The sequence below is a fragment of the Epinephelus moara genome, chromosome 1 (assembly GCF_006386435.1).
Source record: "Epinephelus moara isolate mb chromosome 1, YSFRI_EMoa_1.0, whole genome shotgun sequence".
Classification (NCBI taxonomy): domain Eukaryota; kingdom Metazoa; phylum Chordata; class Actinopteri; order Perciformes; family Serranidae; genus Epinephelus; species Epinephelus moara.
The window spans coordinates 5,928,189-5,950,443 of NC_065506.1; the positions used below are offsets into that span (position 1 = coordinate 5,928,189).

The window sequence follows — 22,255 nt, forward strand, 5'->3', positions numbered from 1 at the left end:
TTTTCAGCGGTCACTCAACAGTCACACAGTGCCAGGTCTGTGGATCTGTCATTGTTCCGGTCCCTAAGGTTTCATGTCCAGCTGTGAATAATGACTACAGACCTCTCTCTTTAACATCTGTTGTTATTAGTTTAGTTTAGTTTCTTTTATTCCCGTGTCATGCACCTAAAAGTGCCCAACCCTCATGGGTTTATAAGACACCAAAAGAGATAGTTGCAGTGTTCACAGATAATTCATAACAATTCAGTTCATTTCAAAATAACAAAAAAGAAACAAACATACTATAACAGCTCATTCTTGAACAAAATATTCTGTCTTCTCTCCCAGGCCTTGCAAACAAAATCTGCAACAAAAAAGGTTCCCTTCCTGAAACGTAGTTCAAGCTTTTCATAATCATCCAACTCAAAGAAAGAAACATAGAAGGAAGACATTCTACGTAATAATACCTCCCTCTCAGCCTCATAAGCAGGACAATAAAACAAAAAATGAACTTCGTTCTCAATTTCCCCTAATTCACACAATAAACAAAGCCTGTCCTCTTCTGGACAGTTACTAAACCTATCAGTCCCTAGAGCTAGAGGTAATGTTCCTGAACGTAGCTGTGCACAAAGAGATCTTTGTCTTTTGTTAAAATTATACCTCACAAAGGGTTCTGTGCTTTGCTTCATCCAGTTTTATCTCCATCGTATCCATTCTAGCTGAGAGCTGTCCAATGTCCAAATCATGGTTGTCTTGAACTTGCCTTATTTTATTGTCCAGTTCCGCTTTAAATTCCGTGCGGTTTTCTGTAATAAGTTGCTCTAGCCGTTCAACCTTACAGTCCAAAAGTTTGTCGAGGGAGGAATGCACCTCATTAATCTGTACTTTGAAGGAAGCGCTCTGTGATTTGAGTGTCTTAAATTCATCACGGTGTGACCTGAGTTCTGCCATGATAGCGTTCAGATCGCTGTTTTCAGTTTCTTTCTTGTCCCTTTGTTGCATTGACATCGCTCCTTTATCAGTCATGTTGCATGTAAACGCCAGATGGATTTTTAGCACAGATTTAGTAAGTATAAACCTGGTATATTAACTTTTCCTCATCTAGCATGTGAGCAACTTTCATTCAAACGCCGCAACGCCAGTGCATACGTATCAATGATTGTTTTGAAAGGATCATTGTCAATATGCTTAAATCTGAGGTTGTTGGTTGTTTAGATCATCTACAATTTGCCTTCAGACAGGGTCGTAGCACTGAGGATGCAGCTATTTCTGTCACTCACTTAATTAATAAGCATCAAGAGGACCCCAAAGCATATGCTAGAGTTTTATTTGCAGATTTTAGTTCAGCTTTTAACACAGTCCAACCCTACCTGATCAATCAGAAGTTAATCAACATGAAGGTGAATTCCTTTATCATTAAATGGTTTTATTCTTTCTTAACGAATAGGACCCAACAAGTCAGAGTGAACAGCTCACTCTCAGCAGTAAAACAGTGTAGCACAGGTGTGCTTCAGGGCTGTGTCAGTTCTCCTGTACTCTTTACATTGTACACCAATGAATGTAGGAGTTCACATCCCAACAATCATGTCATCAAATTTTCGAATGTAGGAGTTCACATCCCAACAATCATGTCATCAAATTTTCAGATGACACCATCATCTTGAGCCTGTTAGATGTGAATGTTTGCCCCTCTGTGTATTTCAGTGAGATAGCCACTTTTAAGACCTGGTGTGATAACAACTATGTTGTATTAACCACGAAAAAACTGAGATGATCTTCGACCCTGAGGTCAACTAGATAAAAATCAACAAGCTAACATTAGCCTATAGCCTACTTTAACAAACTAACTTACCACAGGGGCAGAAACAGAAAACATCGTCTTCAGACCCAGCGTGACTGTCATGCAGAGTTGAGTTCAGTGTGTGTTCATGCGCACGCGTGTGGAGCCAGATCAGGTGCAGCAAAAGCCACTGTATTTTTGCTGTTCATAAGTTTTTATTGAAATTATTCAAGCAACAAAAGCGACGTTCAGATACCCATACGTAATGACGTTGTAAATAACACCCATTTCCATATTGCTTTGACTTTTTTTTTTTCTGTCCCGGAATTGACCCAGACACATCATCTTTGTGTCCCAGTAGCAATATTTATAGTCCCCGGGGCGTCGGGACACTGTTTTGAGCCCTGAGAGCATATTAATTATTTATACGACACTGTTCCCACTTTAGATCCGGTAGCTGCAAAGGATCATTATTAACTATTAATAACACCTTATTAATTTAATCTGATAGAATCTTACAGTGTCTTATAAACCAGTAATAAATGTGGTTATTATTCTATAATTAAACCTTATAAATCATAATTAATGTAAATAGACATCTTATTAATTAATATTTAGGACAGCTTTATAAACTGTTATCAAGTCCTGGCATCACCCCCACCCTCATCCATCTCCACTGGCTCCCAGTCAAGTCCCGCATAATCTACAAAATCCTCCTCCTCACCTACAAGTCCCTCCATGCCCTCGCCCCACAGTACATAACGGACCTCCTCCACTCCTACACTCTGTCCAGATCTCTGCGCTCCTCTGACTCCGGCCTACTCTCCATCCTAGCCTGAGTGTCAGACTGAAGCTCCCAGAACCTTCAGTCTGACATGGCTTCCATTGAAGGCGATTTACAAGGGGGAGGGAATTTGATTTTTAACGCGAGTAGTGGCAAAATACCTCGATAGCATCGTTAATGTGGTCTGTAGGATCTGTAGCGGTCGCCATTGTTGCTATCCTCACCAGTTACCCACCGGCGTACAGCTTGACATCAGCATGGCGCTGATTGGCTAATCGCTAGACCCGCCCCCACCCCCGGCGTTCATTGGACCGTCCATCGTTTGGACGAGATAAATCGCAAATTCATTGACGTATGCCAGACCAGAGATGCAAGCCTACTCAGTTGAGTGGGCGGGGTCTATGGTCTGGAACCAGGCTATCTCCATCCCTCACCCCACCCTCTGGAACTCCCCCCCCCCCCCGTAACCCGCAACGTCCCTTCACTGGACATTTTCAAATCCACCCTCAAAACTCATCTGTTCACCATGGCTTTTTAATTCGATAATCCATCTCATGCCCAGTGTACCATCACACAGTTTCTCTGCTTTCTTCTGTTGTTTGTTATAGTTTTGTTGCTTTTCTGTACTGCTTGTGTTGTATTGTACTGTTCTGTTGGTGTTATTGTTTCCTTCCTTCCTTACTATGTATTGTAAAGTGACCTTGGGTTTTTTGAAAGGCACTATATAAATTAAAGTTATTGTTATTATTATTATTATTATTATTATTAAGTTTCTATTAAGTGCTTATAATGCTCCTATATGCAATAACAATTGTGTTAATTATGCTATAATTAACACTTAAATAGTCTTATCAATGATAATAAACATCTTATACGTGCTCATTAACTATTAATTGGTGCTTATTAAGCATTAATTAACACGTATTACAGTACCTTAATATATTTAGTTTTACTGTAAAACAGTGAAGAGATGGCTGTCCTATTTTTCTAACGCCTCTAATTCTCAGGATTTATATGCTGAGAAGATTGAAGGGTTTTGTTGCCATTTTCTGGATCTGACCTCATTCACCACTGCTCTCATGGATTTGTTCCTTTTATAGATATAGATATAGAGCCTTTCAAAGATTAAAACAGCAATGTAGTTATTTTTTCTTATATTTGACCGCAACCTGTTTGAAGTGCTGTTGGTTTGAGAATGAATTGGATGTTCTTTTTAGCTATATTTGAAACTGATTTTAATTTCAATTTCAAATGAGCACCACCAGCATTTTTGATCATATTCACTAATATTTCAAGACCAACAGAATAATCTGTTCTATGAATATGCGAACAGTATTTTTGCATTTAAAAAAAAAACAAAAACATTTTGGACAAAAATATGAGAAAAATGCATTTTTGTCAAGGACAGTCATTGTCAAATACAAAGTCAATTTTACATTTACATTTTTTGTTTGTTTTGTTTCATCTCCTCATGTCACTTTGAATTGTATAAAAGAAAATAACAATAATAATGAAAATAATATTCTTGTTGAGGTATAGCAGAACATGTAGTCATATTCAGTGATTGTTCAGTGTCCTGTTGCCTCCCTCTCCTCTGTGGTCGTCTTGTCCATGTGTCACTGTCACCGTCATGGAGATCCGGTTTTGTCCCACCAAACTCATTTGCTCTTTCGTCCAAATCGGATTCAGAATGTTGATCTAACAGGAATTATCGCCATCTGAGTCCATCAACATCTCCATGGCTTGCACACCTGCAAACTTTTCTGTCGGCGCTGGAATTTTTCTTGCAGTTTACAAGCTGCTACATTTCTGGAAACAACACCTGGTTTCTAGCGCATCTTCTTCCTTTTTTTTTGGACACAGCAGTGCTGTTCTTTTTCACAAGATGTGTAACAGTGCCCCCTATCTTATAACAGTGAAAACACGGATTGCCGGAATATCTCATCAATGGCAGGGAAAGAAAAGAAAGAAAAAAATCAAATAAAGCTGGTAGATGGTTTGAGTTGTTTAAAGTGGTACCTAAAACTTTTATTTTGTGTTTAAAAACAATTTTTTTAGTTATTCTTTTCTCCTCTTCATTTATTTAGTTTAGGTTGGGAAGGGTCTGTGTAGTGGATGGGTGGGTAATGGGAGGGCTCTTGAATTTTGCTGCTGTTATGAGTCCATTGCCTGCTGCATTGACTGTATTGTTTGTTATAAAAACTGAAAAATAAACCTTGATTAAAAAAAGGTGGTATTAGCTGCATGGTAAATGAGGACACTGATGCTTTGAGACCATCCCAGCCCAAATCTGCCCCAAACACTAAACTGCCAGCCAGATAAGCTTTATTGTTAAAGAAGGACCTGTGTCAGTGGAACATAATCACCCTGTTTCCCAGAAGGAACCTCTCAACATTGACATCTCTTTTTCTTTCTATTTCTCAGGAGAAATCCTCTCCACTTTCATTTCATCACCGACACAGTAGCCAACCGCATCCTGAGCTCTCTGTTTCAGTCCTGGATGGTCCCATCTGTGCAAGTCAGCTTCTACGATGCAGATGAACTCAAGGTAAGAGGCCATGAACATACACACCCCTCATCTCAAACACACCATGTCAGTCTTCATCTGAACACCTCCACATATCCCTGCTTCCTGCTCTCTGTTAGGACAAGGTGAGTCAAAGTCAAATCCTACATTTACCATATCAAAGGAAATTCTCTCAACGCCAAAGCAGCAGTGAGTTGTGAGGATACGGAGAGGAGTCGACTCAAATGTATTTATAAATCTACCTTAACAGAAGAGATTCACCTTGGAGGAGCTTTACACGGCATCAAAGAGCGAGAAACATCAATGCAAAAGCTGCATGGTACAGACGCATCACTAATTCTAAAACAGGAGGTCACACCTTGTGTCTTTAGGTGCCTGTCACATTAAGAGAGATCAGAGGATTGTTTAAGATGCTGCTCAGTGTTAACTGGATGTAATTCAGGATGTGGTAAAGGGTCAATCTTCAGTTTAGCCTACATTAGACTCACGACCAGATTCAAGAAGGGTGGTCCTAGTTTGTATCAAAGAAAGAAGTATGAGGAGTATGAGGAGAGGAGAAAAGAAAAGAAATCAGACAATATTCACACTTAAGAAACAGGAATCAATCAGAGAATTTTGCCTTTTAAATAGCAATAATAATATCAGTTATCAACCAGATTTATCGATTATCAAATTGGGTGGCAGTTAATTTAATAGTTGGCAACTACTTGATTAATCATTGTAGTACTACTGACAAATATAACATTTTTTCACCATCATTTGACAACTCACTCTAAACCAAAATCAGGAAATCTTTAATGTCTTCATATATAGTATGTTAAAGGACCCAAAGCTACAGTAAGTAACTTTTGGTAACTGTCACTATGTTCACATAGCACTAAATGAGACAAATCATCTGTTAAAAAAATAGTCCTCTGCCTGCTGTTTTGCTGTTTTATAGTATCTCTAATGTCCTTACTGCATGTGAATGAAAACAACCAATCAGAGCCGAAGAGTCTCTAACATCAGTCATTTCAGTCACTGCTCCTAAAGGCTCAGGTAGGATCAAATATGAATCAATATTCTGTAAATGCACTGCCTATTTCTCATCTCACATGTTTTCAGAAACACCTTTCAGTGACCGTTTCACTGTAGAATGAGACATTTTGTAACCTGGCTGCCATGTTGGATACAGTTAAATGGAGGACCAAGCACTGCCCACCAGTAGGATCAACATTCTCATTTTCCAGCTTAACAGTCACTAAAATACTGCCTAGTTTTACAGTTTGATTGCAGTTCACAAGTAGTGATTTACACAACTGACAGCTGTGTTAGAGACTCCTTGGCTCTGATTGGCTGTTACTGACAGAGCCGCAGTCTGACTAGCGAAAGCCATTGGAGGCAGTAGGAGGGGAGGAGAGACATGATTTTTTTTTCACAGACTGTATTCCCTTTTACACTGTCTATTCAAAGCAGGAATATCCCGCCGTTAATGACGCCTGTCATTCTATGCAAAAGGTATGGGGGAGAGTTGTCTCACCTTTAAGCCGCCACAAGAGATAGTTACAGTGCCGAAATGATGTCTGTATAAACAGGACAGCGGAAAAGATGGGATCATGGGCAGGACAGTTGTGACATTTTGACAATGTGCTATGTGTGCGACCCACCCCAGGAGATTTTAAAAGTAGCTGTTAGCAGTCAGCAGTTAACTCAAAGAAGAGAAACAGTGGCTGTAAATGTCCGCATATTGGGAAAAACAATGAGGTCTGGGAGCTCCTTTCCCTCCGAGCAGTGGATGAGATCAGACACCATATAAGAGGGACAGTTAATGATTGTTATTGCCATGTTATGCCATTGTTTTTGTTTATAAAGCACGCCAATATGTATATATCAGTAGAGGCCGCCATCAGCCTACGCACATGGCCTACGCTGTTGTGAGCATCTATACTTGCGCGGTGATCTGTCTGTGTCACTCTGCAGTTACACTTCCAACACACTAGTTGGTGATGGGATTTCTGTGAAGTGCTGTAACGTTTAGTTGATTCAGAACACACCCAAAACACACAATAAATTAATAGAGACAATTTCAATGATAAGTACACAAATCGACTTCACTATAACTCGCAGGATTCAAGGACAAAGCACTTGTCTTTTGCTGGACACATTTTCCCCACAGATACAACGTGCTCATGTTATTAGCACAAGCCTATGGCATTTTACATTGTATAAATTAGCCTAGGGGCTAACAAAGATTTCCTCTACTCACATGAAGCCAGGGACAACAGCAACATTTAACGAAGGTAACATTACACAATTTGGCTCCATTACAACTCACAAGGTTCACTGACAAAACAACTGTCTTATACTAAAAACGTTTTTTAAACAAATACAACATGCTAATGTTACTAGCACAAACCTATGTTATTTGACACTGTATGAATTAGACTATTGTGTAGCAGAGAAAGCCAGGATAAATCACACACAAGTCTAAAAATGCTATTTTGTGGATGCTTTATTGTCTTCACAATTAATTGTTTCTTATCTGTAAAATAAAAGTTAATAAAAGGTTTATTTACACTTAGGGAAATGGTTTTATGTTTACAAAAATGTACAGGAGGTCTGTGTCACCACAACGTATAGTTACATACCTACATTATGTAGGTATGTCAGGCTGTGGCATAGGTACGGCATCAATTTTACGCAGCAGTATAAAGCCCACTTTACATGTCACACCTGTCAACGCTTCATTTGTTACCATGATGCTGGCATGCTGTCAGAAATCACACACTGAAGCCAAATGATGCCACTGTTGTTTGGTTTGGTAGCAGCTCTTTACTGTGATCTCTATTTGAAAAGAGCTTATGTCATGTACTTCTTTAAGAATATAATGACAGTTTCAGCAAATATGACACAAAGTTTTTTTTTTCATAAAAGTTACCAACTGTATCTGTAATGATTCAAATTCCTTTTGGATTTTGCCCAAAAATCTTTAATTCATTCATGCATCCAAGCTAACGCTGAGAAAGACAAATTGAAGAATAAAAGCCCTTTAATACAAGCGTGCTGAGGTTCCACTTGACTTAACAAAACCACAGAAAAGATAAAAGAGTACAAGGTTATCAATTGACCAGTAAAATTTGCTTCCTGGTGTTTTTGAAAGAAACCTTGTACACAACAACCGTATGGAGTGCATTGTGACTACAAATTACTTAAGAGTGAATCTCACAGATTTTGAGTGGTACACCCTGCTTAAAGTTAAATCACGACAATCACCACGATGGAGGGGTTGAGGTTTTCACTTGACAGCAGCAATCTGTAATTGAGTTGGACGAGCTGTTGAAACACTTTTCTCCCAAAGTCAAGTGACACTTCAGCACAAAAACACCAAATCATTTATTATAACGTCAAGTTGATGAATGTGCACTCAAGAGTGATGCCAATATAAGGAATGAGCATGGATAAGTGTGTGTGTGTGTGTGTGTGTGTGTGTGACTCCAACCTTCATCCCCCTCCTTCACATCATCACATTCTCCTCCCTCACCGTCTTTGTGCTGAACAATGACTCCTTTGTGCTGTCAGATGCTTCGACCTGCAGCCTCTCTCTTCAGTTTTCATTAACTCACATTAAACTGGAGAGAAACAGGCGAGACTCTAAGCCGATTATATTTGCAGATGATGCACTTATGCAGATCCAATTACTCTGAATCAAGAGAATTAATTAAAAGACACTATTTGCAGATTCAGAGAAAAAAACACATTGAGCCTTTTACAAAATATGCTGAATGTGGCTTTGTGTTAACCCACACACAGCTCATATAAAATGAACACTGGATTCATCAGTCAGTTTAGAAAGAAAAGATGGCTTTTAAATGTATAAATGAAAGCTAAAGATTTACAATGAAAATAAAATGTATCTTGTTTTCTTGTTTGTCCTTTCAGTCGGAGGTGTCGTGGATACCCAACAAACATTACTCAGGTATTTACGGCTTGATGAAGCTGACGCTAACCAAAGCTTTGCCCTCAGACCTATCAAAGGTCATCGTCCTTGACACGGACATCACCTTCGCCACCGACATCGCTGAGCTCTGGGGCATTTTTAGGAAGTTCACGGGTGAGACATTTTGGATTTTGTGCTGTATTGAAGAAATCCTGTCTTTGAATTTTAGCTCTGTGGTGACAGTTTTAAGGTTTTGTAGGAGGATGCTAAGTTCAAGCATCACATTTTTAGGTATGTAGTATGTTTTCTTTAGTGTGCACCTGAAAATAAAAATCCTTGTGTTTTTGTTACCTTATAATGAGCCATTAATACATATCTACACAGGGAGTGGCTCCTTTTTTATGGAGATCACCGCATTGCACCGCCATGTTTCTACAGATTGGACAAACCAAACACTGGCTATAGATGGGGACATTCATGTTTTTGCATCAGCCACCATAGTCAATGGCCCCTCTACGACAAAGGCGTTGGAAAAACACACATTTTTTAATGTGAAAATGCTGTATACAGTGTATTTGCCAGTTCAATCACCAGATCCATTTGTTATGGAGAGGAAGAGACCTCTGTGGATAATTTGGCTCCCAGTAAAAACCTCTTGAACAATGAACACTGACAGAAATCTGACTGGGAGAAGTTTCAGAAAAAAAGAATGTGGGTTTAAAAAAGGTTGCTTGGTTAAAATCTGTACTTTATGAGATAAACAAACAAATGGGACTGAAAATAATCTTTTAATTCAGAATTTCTTATTCAGGGATTATTTAATTGGCATTACACCTAACATGTTGCTGTTCAACATGCCTACAAAGTATCAGCGAACCAAAGAAATGTATTTCTTTCAATTATTCATATAACTGCCGCATGCTTATTATAGAATTTATTTTGTGAAACTGTGGGCACAGGTTGCAAAAAATAAATCAGTAACACCTTGATGTGTTTGCTCATCAGTGATGTTGGTTGTGTTGTCTGCAGATAAACAGGTGATCGGCCTGGTGGAGAACCAGAGCGACTGGTACCTAGGGAACTTGTGGAAGAACCACAAACCCTGGCCTGCATTGGGACGAGGCTTCAACACAGGTAAGAGCTGCTTTTCTGGACAGATCCTTACTGACTTTTTGGTTTAAAAGAAACAATCTGGGGCAGCAGTAGCTCAGTCTATAGGGACCTGGGTTGGGAACCCAGACCAAGGCAGCCCCCTCACTCTGACATCTCTCCACTTTGTGCATGTGTAGATCCTGTTTGTGCATGTGTGTGTATTTCGGACCTGTGTGTTAATGACAACGGAGTGAAAAAATTTGTATTTCGGACCTGTGTGTTAATGACAACGGAGTGAAAAAATTGAATTTCCCCTCAGGGGGATTATAAAGTATATAAAATTAAAAAGAGAAAAAATTACTTGATCTCACAAGAGGAATGGGTTCGCTACCAAAAAGAGACGCAGCTCAAGCTCAACAGTGTTTCTGGAGGCTGACTGAGGTTGTTTGCAATATTTGGATAGCTGAGGTGTCTTACTTGCAGTCACAGTTTAATGTGAAGAGACATGTAAATTCTCCAGTAGAAAGTGAAATTATATGTGTGAGCTATTTTCTGTTATTTTCTGTTCTCCTTTTTTCACAGGCGTAATTCTTCTCTACTTGGAGCGATTGCGGCGAATCGGTTGGGAGCAGATGTGGCGGTTGACAGCAGAGAGGGAGCTGATGAGCATGCTCAGTACATCGCTGGCTGACCAGGTGAGGTACACCTTTAATCTTCTGAGAACATTGTGAAACATGTCTCTCTGTTTGTTCTGTTTTTCTTCTTTGCTACAAGCAGATGTGAGCTTACAGTGAACTTAATGATATGGTCATCTGCTCCAGGCATGCTACTGCAATTACATACACTGCTACATGTAGCCACATGCTAACGTCAGTGAAAGGTAATCTTGGATACTGATGTTTTTAATTTCTCCCCAGTTTCAGATCATACATGATGGAACATGTCCACTTGTGTTAAGAATAATTAACCTGTAATTTTTCACTGAAGAAAGTGCTGCTATTCTTCATTACAGTCAGCCACCCAGCTACAATGACAGTGCAGAGACACTGAGATATGGAAGACATGCAAAGGCTGGCCAATCAGAGCATACAGGGTTTTTTTTTTTTTAGGAAGAGGAGCTAAGGAGACAGGCGTGAAAATAGTCTCAGACAGAGGGAGAATACAGGTGTTCAGCACAGACAGTATATAGAAAATGAAGTGTTTTTGAACATTAAAGCATGTAAACATGTTCTACTAGAAACCCCAAATGCAAGTATGAACCTGAAATTGAGAAACAACATGTCCCCTTTAAGTGCGGGAAAGACTGAAACTGTTTTTTCAGATGCAACAAAAAACATAAACCACATCAGTCACACTGAGAGGCAGCACAGTGAAAGAGATTGATTTGTTTTAATAGCTGCAGATTCTGTTCACCCAACTGTTTTTGGCAGTTTGTTCCATACACTGCAGCTACAAAGTACACATATCATTTCTAGCCCGATGAAATATTTAGAAATACAAGTGGATGAAAATCTTTCTGAATCCGTATTTATTGCTTGTATATCTTTTGTATGTTTATGCACAGCACATACATATACTGTACCAATGCAGAATTATTGAAAAAGAAAAAGGTTAGATAGTAGTAAAAATATAAACAAGTTTGACAAAGCAATCTCAACTAAAAGTCCACTTTCAGTCTTATCTAATAGCCTGTGTCGGCAGGTGGAGCAAACTGAGCAACTAAGGTCAAGAACTAACTTTTACACGAGATAACTGTGTGACATAACCACATAAAAAGCACTCTTTGTAACCACACACAGCTCAGTGTCAGTTACACAGAGTGGCATCAGATTCATGCAATTTTAATTTAGTTTATATAAACTTAAAATCGCAAATCTGCCTTGGAGAGCTTTGCAGCATTTCACAAAAGAATTTAACTGCTTAAAAAAAGAGAAACCTCATTAAGATCTATCAATGAGTTTATTAGATTTTATGGGTTAAGTACATAGTTTTATTAGTTAATTAGTTTGTCCAAAGTAGGGTTGTGTATACCTAAATTTTAAAACTGATACAAAACATCTTGCTTTGAGGTATATAAGTCTGTTTTTCAACGGCAGTCATACAAGAATCCAATGTGAATATGATTACCCTGTCTAAATGTAATTATAAAATAATAGATACAGCTACAAGCTGCAGTTCCAGGGTTCAAGCCAACATGGACCATTAAAAGCTTAAATCTGTGAAGGATCAAGACCTTCGACAGTTAATGACACCTGCATGAAAAATAACTAACAGGTTTTATGACGATTAGACAGATTGTCACTCATTTACGACCAAATCTCCACCGGGTCACGTTCTCCTTTGGCCTGCAAGTGTTGTAATGACTAGGCAAACAATTTCTCATTTATAGTCTGATTTTTGTTATGCGAGCATAAGTCGAGCATATTTGTAAATCAATTGTTGTTGACAATGCAGTGGCTACACCACTCCACAAAGTAATGGATTACCAGCTTTAATTGTGGAAATACTGTATTCATAGCAGCAGGTGAAGTGAGTGCCCGTGGTTCAGTGAGGTAGCTGTTACATGCTGCTCAAGAAGGCAGTGCGGCCTTGGCGTTACCATTTAAAACTGAACCTAAAGTCAAACTTATCTATGCTATCTTATCTTTAAAGCCACACTCCAATATCAAGGTTTTTTAGTCAAAGTTCAGTTGTTCAATTAATTAATTATAGCACCACCATTAGGCCAATTGGGTTCATATTTGTTGAACAGCATTTGTACACAACATCCAGCTTCTAGTCTCCAGTTAAGGTGAAAAGTCCTTCCACATCATTATTCTTTGTTATACAGTTCAGAAAGGTTGGATGCATCACTATCATTTGGAGTGTACTTTATAAAACTATGATTTTCTTTCTTTTTTCTTTTTTAAATCTGTGCTGCATCATTGCTCTCAGTCTATTTACAGCCATAGATCCAGTACTTGTAGTGTTTACTGAGCTCCAACCAGTGACCTTGACTGCACTTTCAAATACACAATGCGGCCTTCACACGGGGAGCACAGAGTAAAATAAAGGCAGAGGTTGCCAGGAAACCAGCAAAGAGATAATATGGCTTTTCTTTCTGATGCCTCCAACAGTCGAACTGCTGTACCTATAAGACCTTAATGACTCACACTTTAATAAATGCAGTCCTGTTTCCTGTATCCCGAGAACACTGAACCATTCTGTGTGTCCATGACTGCCCACATACAGAACCCAGCAGAACCAGTAGAGCTCCTTGAAGTGTTCTTAAAGCTGTTTGTTGTCTGTCTGTCTGCATGTCTTTCTGTAGGACATTTTCAACGCCTTCATAAAGCAGAACCCGGTCCTGGTGCACCAGCTGCCCTGCTTCTGGAACGTCCAGCTGTCTGATCACACTCGCTCCGAGCAGTGTTACACAGAGGTGTCTGACCTCAAGGTACTCGCATGCACTCATTTTATGCACTAATTATAATTATTAATATCATATATCATTTTTTAGTGCTGAGGGCAGAGGGTATGTCTGTGTTCAGTATGTTCCTCAGAGAACTGCCACTTCTGCTGCACGAACACAAATACATACACTACACCACAAACACCTTTAAATATAGGTACTAAGAGTGTAAATTTAAAGTCATTAGTAAGTCTCAAGACTTTGCATCAAGTCCCAAGTCGAGTCCCAAGTCTGAAACTTTTAGTTACAAGTCTTAAACAAGTCATACTGCCTTCTTCACCAAATGCCATGCTGTTATAACAAGAGAATAATGACATTACATTTACAAAAGTCATAATTTTGTATTTATTTTTTTAATTATTATTATTTTTTTGGTTAAATCATATTTGTTGGAAGTTGATAAGTGTCTGTCTGTACTTTCTGAATGGTGGGAATGAATAGCTTTACCATTAGTCGATTCAGGAAATGAAGGAAAATTAAATGATTCACAGCACATTTCTTAACACGCTTTTTAATCTTTGGGCTTGGGGGAAGGTATCAAGTATATTCAAGTCAAAAGGTTCAAGTCCAAGTGAAGTCACAGGTCACTGGTGTTGAAGTCCAAGTGGAGTTGCAAATCTTTTTTGATTTTGTCAAGTTGGCTCTCATCAAAGTCATCAAATCTCAAATTTTACTCATGTCCAAGTCATGTGACTTGAGTCCACACAACTGATAAAAACCTTGGAACACTGATGACACCATTACTATTAAAAGTAGGGATTGACTGATTATAGGCCATGATATTCTGCATTTTTATGATCATCAGGGCCCGTATTCACCAAGATTCTCAGAGTCCTCTCAGAGAGCTCCTAACTTAGCCTAAAAATTACTAGCAAGGAATCTTAGCTTAAGAGTGATTCAGGAAGCTTCTGAGAGCAACTCTGAGCAAGTAGGGGACAGAAACTTTTATCTTAGTGAGGAGGTGTGGTTGACCCCGTTGCTAGGTATGACGCAGTCGTCTAAAAGCTGTGATTGGTTGTTACAAAAAGGAAAAAAGAAAAAAACAAAACAAAAACAAATGCGCTCCTAGTAATGAATGGACAGTGAAATCAACCGATCATAGAACTTAGACTGTATTTTACGATTAAACTTTTTTTTATTGCTTTTTCACCACTTGATCACACATTTTACATGTCAATATGTCCATTTACAGCAATACAAAACCAAACTGAGAAAGACAGAAAACAGAAAACCAACATAAAACATAAAAGAGAACCTGCACATTGCTCTTGACAATATATACAGTACCACGTTTCCTCATACAACATTGCATTTCACATTCATCTACTGAGCATTAGAAGATAATACACATACATCAGGGACATTCCACATGGATTTCAGTTATCATGGCAGTCCTCTCTATTCATCATTTCCAGATAGGGGTCCCAGACTTTTCTGAACACACTTAGACTGTTGTTAACTCTGTGAATAAGCTACTCAAAAGAAGCTATTTTAGCCAGTTCATCTCTCCATTCCTTAAAACTGACCTTCTCTCTTGACTTCCAATGCCTAAGCACTATCCTGCTTCCTGTTAGGAGGGCTAATTTCACCCAAGAACACGTATGTGCAGACAAGTTGGCTTCTATTGTTATGATGCCTAATACACATAATGCTGGACCCTCTGTGAATTCTGTTCCCAATATACTGTTGATACATCTGACAACCGCTGACCAGATGTCATGTACCATTTCACATTCATATAACATGTGGATCAACGTGCCCCTCTCTTTGTCACACCTCCAACACTTGTCGTCCTCCCTTAATCCCAGCCTCGACATCTTTGCTGGAGTCCAATAATTTCTATTTATTATTCTGAAAGTAATTAAGCATGTTTGCATGTCCCGGGCTGTGGAATACCACGATTGTACTGTTTTCCTCCAGCTTTCCCCTTGAATAGGTGTTCCCAGGTCTTTTTCCCAAGTCAGTTTGACACCCTCATAGTTTGGTGATTGATGTTCTCTAAGCACATTATAAAACCTGGATGTCCCCCCTCTAAGCTTCCAGCTCGATCGCCACAACTCCTGGATATCCGTGACAGGGGCAAGATGTTTCTTCCTATCTGCTGTTGTTATACAACTCCTCATTTGCATAAATTTCCAAAAATCCTTCCTAGGTATGTCATATTTGGACACCAGCTGTTCAAAGGAGAGTAAGTGTTTCCCATCAAACAGGTCTTCCATTAACATTACTCCTGCTCTCACCCAATTTTCCCACATGATAGACTTCTTATTAATTTTCAATGACTTATTATGCCATATTGATGACCCCTTGGTATAATAGGGATTTGAGTTACAAATCTGATGAGCTCTTCTCCAGCTGTCTCTAGCAAATGCCAACACAGGGTTTCTATAAGGTATATCCCCTCCTGTCTGAGTAAGAAAAGCTTGTATTGAGAAGGGCTCCACTAGCTCTTTCTCCATTGCTACCCATGCAGAAGCACAGGCCTCTGATAGATTTGATTTAGATAACTGACTTAGTGAGAAGGCATAATGATACCAATCTATTCTTGGGCATCCGAGCCCCCCCTCTCTCACTGATGCATACAGTTTCTTCTTATTACAAGAGGGTTTCTTGCCTGCCCATAGAAAACTACTTATGGCTCTGTTATATCTAGCAAGAAGTGGGGGAGGAAACTCCAGAGGTAGCATATATGTTACATAATTCATCTGTGGTACTACAATCATCTTTAAGATATTTATCCTACCTATCAGTGACAGACACAATTTTGCCCAATTTAATAAGTTACTTTAAATTTTTTGGATAAGGGGCAGTAAATTTACATTCATTATGTTTTCCAATCCAGGTGTAATCATAATACCTAAATAAACCAGTCGGTTGGAAGCCACTTAAATTGCCATTTACTACGAATACTCGGGGGGCTTAATTTAGACAAGGGCATAGCTTCAGATTTAGACCAATTGATCTTATATCCTGATATACGCGAGAAAGAGCCAATCAACGACAGGATCTGTGGAACTGCAGTTTCTGGGTTATTTGATACCAATAAAATGTCATCCACACATAAAAGCAATTTGTGTTCCTTGTGTCCTGTGCCTTGAATATTGACGTGGCCCCTGATGGCTGCTGCTAGTGGTTCCAAGGCCAGGGCGAAGGTCACAGGGGACAGGGGGCAGCCCTGCCTGGTCCCACGTAACATTATAAAAAAACAGGTTAAAAGGAGTAGAAACAGTCCCATTTGTGAGGACAGATGCCCTTGGCCATCTATACAACAGCTTTACCCATTTAACATATGCACTACCAATCCCAAACCGTTCAAGTATTGCAAACAAATACTCCCACTCCACTCTATCATACGCTTTCTCTGCAACCAGAGAGAAAGCCACCATCGGTTTTGCACTATTTCTTGTTTGCCATATGAGATGCAACAATCTACGTAAATTATCTGCTGATGTCCGGCCCTTGATGAATCCTACCTGATCTGGGTGGATCAGTGTTGGTAGGTACCTCTCTAGCCTTGTCCCTAAAATCTTAGCGAGGATCTTTGCGTCGACGTTTATCAAGGACACTGGCCTATAACTCCCACACATTTGTGGGTCTTTACCCTTTTTGTGAATTAGTGTTATTATTGTATCTTGCATACTTTCTGGTAGACTTCCCCTCTGGAACGCATCCTGAAATACAGTGAGAAGCTTTGGAGCCAGCAGATCTGAGAATGCCTTGTAGAGGTCTGTGGGGAGCCCATCACCCCCCGGAGATTTCCCAGCAGCAAGGTCTTTAATGGCTTGTCGGACCTCTCCTAAGGTGATGGGTCCCCCCAGCTCCTCCCCAACTGGCCCAGATAATTCCGGCAAATTAATCCTAGACAGAAAATCTTGGAATTCTCTAATATTCCATGTGTCCTGTGACGTATGAACTTAGACTGTATTAAGAAATGTGTAATCGTGAAAATAATTTTATGTCATGATGATGAAACTCAGCAAAATTAAATTAATTTTTACACAGCTTCAAAATGTTTGAACGTACCTCATTCACATGCCGATTATTATATTGATTTGCTTATTGTTATGTTTACTCGCCATGCTGGTAATTTACTAATCTATTTGATATTAATGATGGACGCAGACTCAGCTGTCAGCAATTACTGTGATTGCTGGCCTCCTTGTAAAAAGTGGTTTGATTTGGCAGAATGACCAAAACAATGAACGAAATGGAGAAAAAAAAGAACGAGAAAGCCGAACTGGACAGAAGAGCAGTGCCTGCTGTTGGCACAGCTCGTGGAGGAGAACAAAGGAGTTTTAAGAGGGAAATTCGGTCCTGGGATCACGGCACAAGGGAAGAGGCAGACTTGGGAGCGCATTGCCCGACAAATCAATGCGTCGTTCCCTCTCCTTTTATGCATGAGCGATGAGTGCGAGAAGCGCTGGTACATGCTGCAATCCAAAGCGGGCGTTATTGCGTTACTATGCTGGGTGGGAAAAGTAAGCTCATCCCTAATGGGGTCAACCACAAGCATTATCCCTGCACGATCAAGCCGGTAGCGTCTTATTAAATCACTGTCGTTCAATAGACGGAGAATATCTTTCCTTCCTCTCTGTTTTTCCGCCATCTTCTCTGTTTAGGCTTCTTAAAAGTCCTCCTCTTAACAGTTTTTCCACCTTAGGAGCTCTCTTAAGGCCTAAGATGCTTTGTGAATAACTTTTTTCTTACCAAGGGAAAATTCTAATAAAAATCTTAGAATTCCTTGAATTCTAAGATTTTTATTAGAATGATGTCACTAAGAGCTACGTTTAGTCTTAGGATTCTTTGTGAACGGGGTAACGATTCAATTATGTACATCAAAATTTTTCATTTTTAGAGGCCTACATGATTTTTTATTTCTCACTGCGGACTACTTGCTACTTTTAAAACTTAGTGAACTGTATTTGTAATGACCCACAATAAAATAAACAGATGAATTTACTTGTGAATCGATGCTGCATCGTCCACATCTGCATTGTGATGCATCTAAGAATATTATGCCAACCTACTAGTGTGCCTTCAACCCATGTTGGACTGTAGACAGTCCAGTCTGCAGTGTAGTTCACACACTTTACTGATAAACCAGAGAATAACACCAGAACATAGGGCTTCATGATCAAAGTATGGGAGTAATACACTCAATAACACCAAGGAAGGCACACTGCTACATGTCCAAATCAGATGTCAGCATGGGAAGTGCAATTGCTCTTTTGTGTTCTATAAAGATACTGTTTCTCTTTTGCAGCATTTAATTAAATATATGCTTAAAGGGGGCGGCACGGTGGTGTGGTGGTTAGCACTCTCGCCTCACAGCAAGAGGGTTGCCGGTTCGATCCCGGGTGTGGGAGTTTGCATGTTCTCCCTGTGTCAGCGTGGGTTCTCTCCGGGCACTCCAGCTTCCTCCCACAGTCCAAAGACATGCAGATTGGGGATTAGGTTAATTGATAACTCTAAATTGTCCGTAGGTGTGAATGTGAGTGTGAATGGTTGTTCGTCTCTATGTGTCAGCCCTGTGATAGTCTGGCGACCTGTCCAGGGTGTACCCTGCCTCTCGCCCGATGTCAGCTGGGATAGGCTCCAGCCCCCCCGCGACCCTCAAGAGGATGAAGCGGTTAGAAGATGAATGAATGAATATGCTTAAAGGCAGTTAAACCACGTTTTATGATTTTCATTTTTACTGGCAATGTATACCAGTTCCAAATATCAGTTGTTGGTCTCATTGATTACTGATAATGGGTATCAGCCCTTAAAAAGACTAAATAAATACGTCAGTTTGGTTGATCCCAAATAAAAAGACCTGCATTAAAAACTTTACTAATTTTCAGCAAATTAGCAGCAAAATATTCTCAAGAATCAAAAGTAAAAGAACTGACAGTGAAGAATACTGAAGTGTTGATGATCCTGCACATCTATGATACACCCATGATTTCACTTATTCTGGCTGATTAGACCTCTTCTCAGCACTGTGTGTTTGCATACAAACTGTCTTTGACTGACATGTCCCTCGGTCTCCTGATAGATTTGTTCAATTCAATTCAATTCAATTCAATTTTATTTATAAAGCCCAATATCACAAATCACAATTTGCCTCACAGGGCTTTACAGCATACGACATCCCTCTGTCCTTATGACCCTCACAGCGGATAAGGAAAAACTCCCCCAAAAAAAACCCTTTAACGGGAAAAAAAAACGGTAGAAACCTCAGGAAGAGCAACTGAGGAGGGATCCCTCTTCCAGGACGGACAGACGTGCAATAGATGTCGTACAGAACAGATCAGCATAATAAATTAACAGTAATCAGCATGACACACCCTTAAGGCTTACTTATGCTCGACGCAGTCGCGAGTGCACGTGGTTCGCGCCCCACAGATGATGTTATCGCGCACCTGGCGACAGCCGCGCGCGCTGGCGATTCGCGAGGTCGCGCACCTCCAGGATTTTGAAACTTTTCGCAAGCCGCACTAGTGTCGCTCAGTTCCAATGGATGAATATGAGCCTGAAGTGCATCTCTTCATCTACAGCCCGCATTGGCTTCACAAGCTGGCTGTGTTCCCCGGGTCAGATATCTCGCTACACGCTTTTGTCTGGTCGAAAGCCATAAACTAGCAGTTCCTCCTCCTCTGCAATCCATACTTTTCGTGCTGCCATCATAGCTGTTTACATTGTTTTCCACTTGCTTCTACTTCTACTTTTTTTTGCCTGCTTCTACTACTTCCTGTAGTATTTTTTCTCTACCACCCCCTGTTATTGTAGCAAATACTGCCACGGAGAATGCGCCAAGTATAAATGGCTTCGTGCTCTGTTGCCATGCGCACGCAATCTGCGAACGGAGCCAGGCGAAGGTACAACTGAGGCTTTATCATTCTAATTAGCTCAGTGAATCTCCACCATAGTCTCAGCATAGTTTTCCCAACCTCAACTCGAGCAGACGTCTGATCAGCCAAAATAACTACAATCAACTGTGGGGGTCTGCAGGGCCTTTAGATTGTTGATAGGTTAACATGTACCTAGGGTTGTCAAAAGTATCGATACTCTGAAAAGTATCGATACTCAAACGCTGTATCCGGATACAATACTAATTTACAAAAGTATCGATACTAACAGTGCACGCCACCTCAGCGCCTGTCGGGTGTGCGTGACAGGTCCGACGGACACACGCTGTGCAGGCAGCATCTGGCAGGCACAGAGCCCTCGCTACAACCCGGCTTGTTGTCGTCACTGTGCATGCATACACACATTTCTGTTGCTGTAATATGGCCAGCGCGGCTGCAGGAGGATCAGAGCAGCCACTTTTGGTCAAAAATGATAAAGGAAAAAGCGCTCTTTGGAAATATTTAGTGAAGTGAACACAGCACGCTGCAGACGGCAGGTACAGCCCCTCCCCTCACTAGCAGCTGAGCAGCTGGTGTCGCCAGCATCAAACTAAAATCTAACTTCTAACATTAATGTGGGAGCTAAGCAGAAAACTTTATCAGTCATGCCCGTCTGTAACATTAATACAATGTTAGTTTAACAGGACAACACAATTATGTGTGTCTGAAAAGTTATGTTAACTGTAAAGTCACAGATTGAAGCTGAAAAAACGTTTGGTTTCTCCCGTATCCCCTGGTTCTCTGATCACATAGTGAGGTAGAAACAGGAGCATCCTCAGCCTAAACTACCAACTCCATTTGATCAGCAACAAAAATATGGTGCCAATTCACCAGAAGCACAGAAAATAAACAGGGCTGTAGATAAATACATTTGTATGGACAGATCTTGTTTCTGGTTGTTATTTATTTTATCTTTAGTTAAAAAATGACATGCCTCTTAATTTTTTGCTGCTGTATCGAAAATGGTATCGAGTATTGAATATTTTCCTGGGTATCGATATTGAGTTTGAAATTTTAGTATCTGACAACCCTAGTGTGTAGTGTAATAATTGAAGGTCAGGATTTGTAAAAAAAAAAATAAATAAATAAAATAAATTTTCATTGCAGCAGACAGTATCTCAACAGATTTGACCAAGCTTACCATTTACACTAGCCAACTATCTGGAACAGATAGTGGGTATAGATACTTGAAGAAACCTGACTACAGCACAGATATCATTCCCTCTGTATGTCTGGTTCCTCATGATACTCAGTCACTAGGTTAACTGTATGCAGATAAAGGTAGTGGAGTAAAAATGCTGTGGTTTCAGGTGATCCACTGGAACTCTCCAAAGAAGCTCAGAGTGAAGAACAAACATGTGGAGTTCTTCAGGAACCTCTACCTGACCTTCCTGGAGTACGATGGAAACTTGCTGAGGCGAGAGCTGTTCGGCTGCCCGAGTCAGGCCAGTCCAGAGAGCGTCCGGGTTAGAGACACACACACACACACACACACACACACACACACACACACACACACACACAGAGTGCGGTCAGTAGATACATATTGAAGTTTCCTCTATCTTATTATCACCTGTTTGAAATAGAGCCTGACTGACCAATATTGTTTTTTGAGAGTAATTATTATCTGCTAGCAATCTACAGTGGTGTGAAAAAGTGTTTGCCCCCTTCCTGATTTCTTACTTTTTTGCATGTTTTCCACACTTAAATGTTTCAGATCATCAAACAAATTTAAACATTAGTCAAAGATAACAAGTAAACACAAAATGCAGTTTTTAAATGAAGGGTTTTATTAATGAGGAAGAAAAAAATCCAAAGCTACATGGCCCTGTGTGT

At 40.0% G+C, this 22,255-nt stretch overlaps 1 protein-coding gene across 5 annotated transcripts in view; it reads left to right on the forward strand.

Moving 5' to 3' along the window:
• Positions 1–22,255, forward strand: part of large2 (LARGE xylosyl- and glucuronyltransferase 2) — a 144,733-nt gene that overhangs the window by 112,287 nt on the left and 10,191 nt on the right. For all 5 annotated transcript variants that reach the window (XM_050071837.1, XM_050072000.1, XM_050072093.1 and 2 more), the window contains 6 exons: positions 4,968–5,091; positions 8,989–9,160; positions 10,016–10,120; positions 10,661–10,773; positions 13,389–13,514; positions 21,730–21,885. In XM_050071837.1, the coding sequence (XP_049927794.1) occupies positions 4,968–5,091; positions 8,989–9,160; positions 10,016–10,120; positions 10,661–10,773; positions 13,389–13,514; positions 21,730–21,885 (796 nt within the window). The remainder of the gene's footprint in view (positions 1–4,967; positions 5,092–8,988; positions 9,161–10,015; positions 10,121–10,660; positions 10,774–13,388; positions 13,515–21,729; positions 21,886–22,255) is intronic.